This window comes from Emiliania huxleyi (assembly GCF_000372725.1).
Source record: "Emiliania huxleyi CCMP1516 chromosome Unknown EMIHUscaffold_1511, whole genome shotgun sequence".
Lineage (NCBI taxonomy): Eukaryota > Haptophyta > Isochrysidales > Noelaerhabdaceae > Emiliania > Emiliania huxleyi.
Window position 1 is genome coordinate 1 of NW_005201078.1, and position 4,816 is coordinate 4,816.

Genomic DNA, 4,816 nt, shown 5'->3' on the forward strand with positions numbered 1-4,816 from the left:
TCCCACCCCCATCCTCCCACCCCCATCCTTCCGCCCACGGCGCCCTCTCTCCCGCCCGCCACTCGTTTCGGGAGACAGTCTGGCCCAGGCGACAGGGCCACGCTCGCCCCTTCCCCGTCACGAACTGAGGCGTGCCCTGCTCCCTCCGCCCCAGTCGTCGCTCCTCCTCCGCCGCCTTCCCCGTGGGAGGCGCTGCTGCCTCCCCGCACCTCGCGGCGCGTTCCGCGGCCGCTGCCGCAGTTTGCGGCGGACGGCGCGGCGGACGGCGCTGAGGCGCATTGCTGCGAGGGCGCGGGGCGGGGCAAGGCGGCGGGCAGCGCGGTGGGCGTGGCGGGCGGCGCGGGTGGCGGCGCGGGTGGCGGATCGGCCGAAGGGATGGGGCATCTCCGAGTGCCCGAACCGGCGCCGCTGCGCGAGCTGCTTCAGTGGCGTGCCGTCCAGCGGCAGCTGGCGCCGGCGCCTGCGACACCTTGCCCTCTGCAGCAGCAGACACCGCAGCAGCAGACACCGCAGCAGCAGACACCGCAGCAGCAGACACCGCAGCAGCAGACACCGCAGCAGCAGGCGTCGCAGCAGCAGACACCGCAGGCGGAGCGAGTCTGGCCAGCGTCCGGGCGGGGAATCGCCGCGTTTCCCTCGCCGCAGACAGTCAGACAGCCGGTCGGGCCGCGGGGCGAGCACGGCAGAGCGAGTTGCCTCTCGCACTCGCCACAGCCGTGCGGGCTTGGCGCTTCTCTCCCTTCGGCGCCGAGCTGTGCGGACGCGCGCTTCGGAGCCGGCGACAGCGCTACTCCTGCGGGGGGGGCGGCGGCGGGAGGGGCGGCGGCGAGAGGGGTGGCAGCGAGAGGGGTGGCAGCGGCGGGAGGGGCGGCAGCGGCGGGAGGTCCGCCCTTGGCCGAGCCAACGTCACCGCTCTCCGGCGGCACGTTGCCAGAGGAGGAGGAGGCGCACGAAGACAAAACGAGGCGCATCGAAAGTGTAGGGGAGGCAGCCCAGGCTGAAAGCGTCGGCGGAATGAATAGGTGCGGCGCATCGAGGTGCGATTGCGTGGCGTCGCCGACCGCAAGGCGCGCCACGCCGCCAACCAGCGTCTGCACGCGAGGCTCCTCGCACAGCTGCAGGCGGCGCAGCCTCCTCTGCCCCGCCACCTCAGCTCGCCAGAGGGATGGAGGGGAAGTCTGGATTGGGCTGTAGGTTTTGCCGCCGGCGCAACGGCCCGCAGTGGCGGTCGCTGCTCGGCAGTTGCGGCAAGAGATTGACGCGTACTGCTGCCCGAGGGCCACGGCCGCGCGACAGGCGGAGCTCGCGCGACTCGCGGCGCGGATCGCAGAGTTGCAAGGCGCCGCGGCGCCGGAGCCTGAAGCTGAGCCGGCAGAGCCGGGCTGGCAAGGGCCCGACCACCATCCGCCATGTGTCCCCTCTTGCTGAGAGAGCGGGAGGCCGCGCCCCCGGGACCACTCGTTTGCTTTTTTTCGCTCCAGCCCTGCGGGACATCATGTTCCAATGATCGATGATGAGTTTGGCGTCGCATTAAAAAGAAAATACCATCTAGTACCACATATTATATGCCGAGGCCCGAGCGGAAATGTCGTCACTTTGGTCACTCAGATGCGAAACAAGTTTGCGACGGCGCCCCTGATCGGCGAGACAGGGCTATTCTCCGACCGACCGGGCGAGCGTACGGGCGACCGAGATGACGATCTGTTGTTGTTGCTGCTGCTGCTGCTGCGTGCTCGGAGTCGCCGTGGCGAAGACACGGGGGAGAGGCTCCTTACCCTGGCCAGGGAGGCCTCGCGCGCCCGCTCCACGCGGCCTTGCCGTTCGCGCGCCTGGTCGACGTCTGCCCACGCCACGCTTGCTGCTGCACCGCCGTCCGCCGGCAGGCGCTGCGCCGCCGACGAGATGCCGGGGAGGACCGCAGACGACCTGCCGGCGAGCACGGCCTCGTTCATCCAGTCGGTGGCCTCGAGGTCGACGTCGCGCCTGCATCGACGCGGGAGCGCACGATATGGTCTCAGAAGGGCGGTCTCGGAGGCGTGTCTCGGAGGTGTGTCTCGGAGGCCGTGTCGCGCACCGCGGTGCCGCCGGCTCTGGCCGTCCCGCCAGCCGGTCCGTGAGCCACCGGCGCTGCGCCTCAATCGCCGAGACGAGGCCGCTGTTTCTCTGGGACAGCCTTGCTTCGGAGGATTGCTCGGAGCGCGCCCGCTGCCTAGCCTCCTCCACCCGCCGCGCCGCCGCCTCACGCACGTGGGGGTTGCGGCTCGTCTCCGCAGCGATCTGTCGCTGCGCCTGTGCCGCAGCGCTACCGCCGCCGCCGCCAGAGAGGGCGACCTCGACGCGCGTGCGAGCGGCGGCGGTCGCACGCGCTTCGTCGGCGGCGCGAGGGCGAGAGGACTCGGGGTGGTCACTGGCGTCACCAGCAGCAGCGGAGACGTTGGCTTTGGTGGACGCTTCTGCGGCCGCCGCCAGCGCCTCGAGCCGATGCGCCTCAACTGACGCGCGACCGGCCGCCTCCCGCGCCGCCCGCGCGCGAGCAAGAGCCGCATCGCGCTCGCCGGGAGCGGCGGAGGTAGCGCCCTCCTCCAGCTTCACCGCCGTCGACTCTGCCCGGCCGGCAGCAGCACGAGAAGCCGCAGCCGCAACTCGCGCCTCCCTTGTCCGCTGGAGCACCCCATCGCGGACGGAGCTGCGCTTGATACCGCCCGCCGCCGCATCAGCGCACACCTCGTACTCCTCGACCAGGATCTCGAGCCTCGTCGCCTCCGCATCCTCCCCCACCGCCGCCTCCGCCGCCAGGTTGGCAGCGGCGAGAAGCTCGTCCCGTACATCGCACATCTGCAGCAGCGCCGCGGCGGCGGCAGCCTCGGCCCGGAGTCTGCTCTCCTCACGTCGAGCCGCAGCTGCCCTTGCGCGCGCTTCCTCCATCCCGTCTCGAGCTACCTTCGCCCTCGCCAGCATGCCGTCGCAAGCCAGAGGCCCGGCCGCGACCGCCGCAGACAGCGAGTCGCCCTGCGGCGTCGTCGTCCAGGAGGCCACCACCCCGCTGGAGCGCCTGTCGCGCAGCGAGACCCGGCCTCCCACGCTCGCCCGCCTGCTGGCCGCCGCAGCAGCCTGCTCCGCCTCCAGCTCCTCCAGCCGCACCGCCTCCGCCTCTTCGCGCTCCGCCGTCTCCCTCGCAACGTTGGCAGCGGCGAGCAGCTCGTCACGCACGTCGCAGACCTAGCACGTCGAGGCGGAGACAGGCGGAGACTGAGAGATAGCCGAGAGACGGCCGAGTTGCAGCTGAGGTGCACCTGGTACATCGAGGCAGCAGCAGCAGCCTCCTCGAGGAGCCGCGCCTCCTCCTGCCTCGCCGCGGTTGCCCGCGCGCGCGCCTCCGCCGCCGTCGCCGGCCGAGCCCCGCCTTTCTGCGAGCCCTGCTCGCGCCTCATGGCGAACCGCCCTAGCTTCGCCGGCCGTATCACCGCTGCGCTCAGGTTCAGGGCGCGGGCGCTGATGGCGCAGAGGCGGCCGACGCGGAGCAGTAGCCCCGCGACCGCAAGCAGCAAGGAGACGTAGACCGCCAGGTAGACAGCGGCGAGGCGGCCCTCGTCGTCGAGATCGTCGGCCTTGGCGTTTGCGGCTGCGAGCAGCTGCAAGCTGACGACGAGTATGCCTCCCGAGTGCAGCAGCGCGACGGCAGACACGCAAACGCACATCGCGAGGGTGGGGAGGCGGAAGTAGGAGCGGCGCCGCCACGGCAGAAGGTAGAGTGCCTCAGCGTTGAGAGGCGACAGCGCGAGCGCCGCCCAAGTCGCCGCCGTGCCGAGGGCTGACGACGCAGCCTCCTTCGACGTGGCCTGCCGAAACGCCGACTCGCGAGACTCTTGAGAGAGAGAGGACGTCGACGACGGCGTCTGCGGGGAGGCGTCGCGCGGCAGCGGGGGCGGCGCACGCCGCGCGAGACGGAACGGGAGACTCCAGCCAGCGGAGCCTTTCGGGCCATTGAGATGCAAAGGTTGTGGTGGCGCCGGAGACGAGGCTGGAGGCGAGGGCAGCGGAGATGGTGGCGGCGAGGGCGGCAGCGAAGGCGGCGGAGCAGATAAAGGGGGGGTCAGGGGCGGTAGTCGTGAGCGGCGGAGCACGTGAGCGGCGTATCCTGCCAAAGCGCATGATGCGACGAGCACGGCGCTGAGGACGGACCAGGCAGAGGTCCAGAGCGCTCCGAGGATGTCTCGGGCCCAAAAGGCGTGGGCCGCGAGGAAGACGTCGGCCACAACCTGAAGGGCAGAGGCGACGGACAGAAAGCGTCACAGCAACAGCAAAATTGTGTGTGTGCAAGGCACGCGCGAGGCGGATAGCACCTGCAAGCTGGCGAGGGGGAGGCGCAGGTATGGCCCCTCGGCCACCCGCTGGCCGGTCGCCCTCGAGCACAAGACGACGGCGCCCGACGAGGCGAGGAGCGTGACAGCGAGGACGGGGACCTCGAGGAGCCGGTCCGCCCCCATCGGCGAGGGGCGAACTAGAAAATCGGCGGGAGCTTTCGGCGGCGGCGGCAGCGGCGGGGACTGAGGCGAGGAGGGCGGCGGCGGCGGCGGCGGCGGCGGCGGTAGCGGCGGTGGCGCAGGTGGTGGCGAGGGAGAGGGCGGCGATGGCGGCGGCGGAAAGGGCGGAGGTGGGGAGGGAGGCGGCGGCGGCGTCGGCGGCGGTGGAGATGGTGGCGGCGGGCTTGGATCAGGCAGAAATGGCGGGGGCGGCGATGGCGGCGGTGGAGACGGTATCGGTCGAGAGGGTGGAGGCGATGAGGGCGGCGGGCCGCTGGGTGGGGCGAGAGGGT

The 4,816-nt window shown here is 71.8% G+C and overlaps 1 protein-coding gene across 1 annotated transcript; it reads right to left on the minus strand.

The window, feature by feature from the left end:
* Positions 1–1,521: 1,521 nt before the first annotated feature.
* On the minus strand, positions 1,522–3,214 carry EMIHUDRAFT_447078 (hypothetical protein). Its single transcript, XM_005786370.1, has 2 exons — positions 2,075–3,214; positions 1,522–1,983 (listed from the first exon to the last, which is right to left on the minus strand). Exons 1-2 carry the CDS (start codon positions 2,956–2,958, stop codon positions 1,605–1,607), a joined length of 1,263 nt encoding a protein of 420 aa, XP_005786427.1. The 5' UTR covers positions 2,959–3,214; the 3' UTR covers positions 1,522–1,604.
* Between the last annotated feature and the right edge of the window lie 1,602 nt (positions 3,215–4,816).

What these genes read in the sequence shown, in the direction of transcription:
- EMIHUDRAFT_447078 (XM_005786370.1), bottom strand. Translation starts at nt 2,958, where the DNA reads ATGCTGGCGAGGGCGAAGGTAGCTCGAGACGGGATGGAGGAAGCGCGC. An exon ending in CCAGAGCCGGCGGCACCGCG is followed by an intron (nt 1,984 to 2,074) that starts GTGCGCGACACG and finishes GCGTCGATGCAG; the next exon opens with GCGCGACGTCGACCTCGAGG.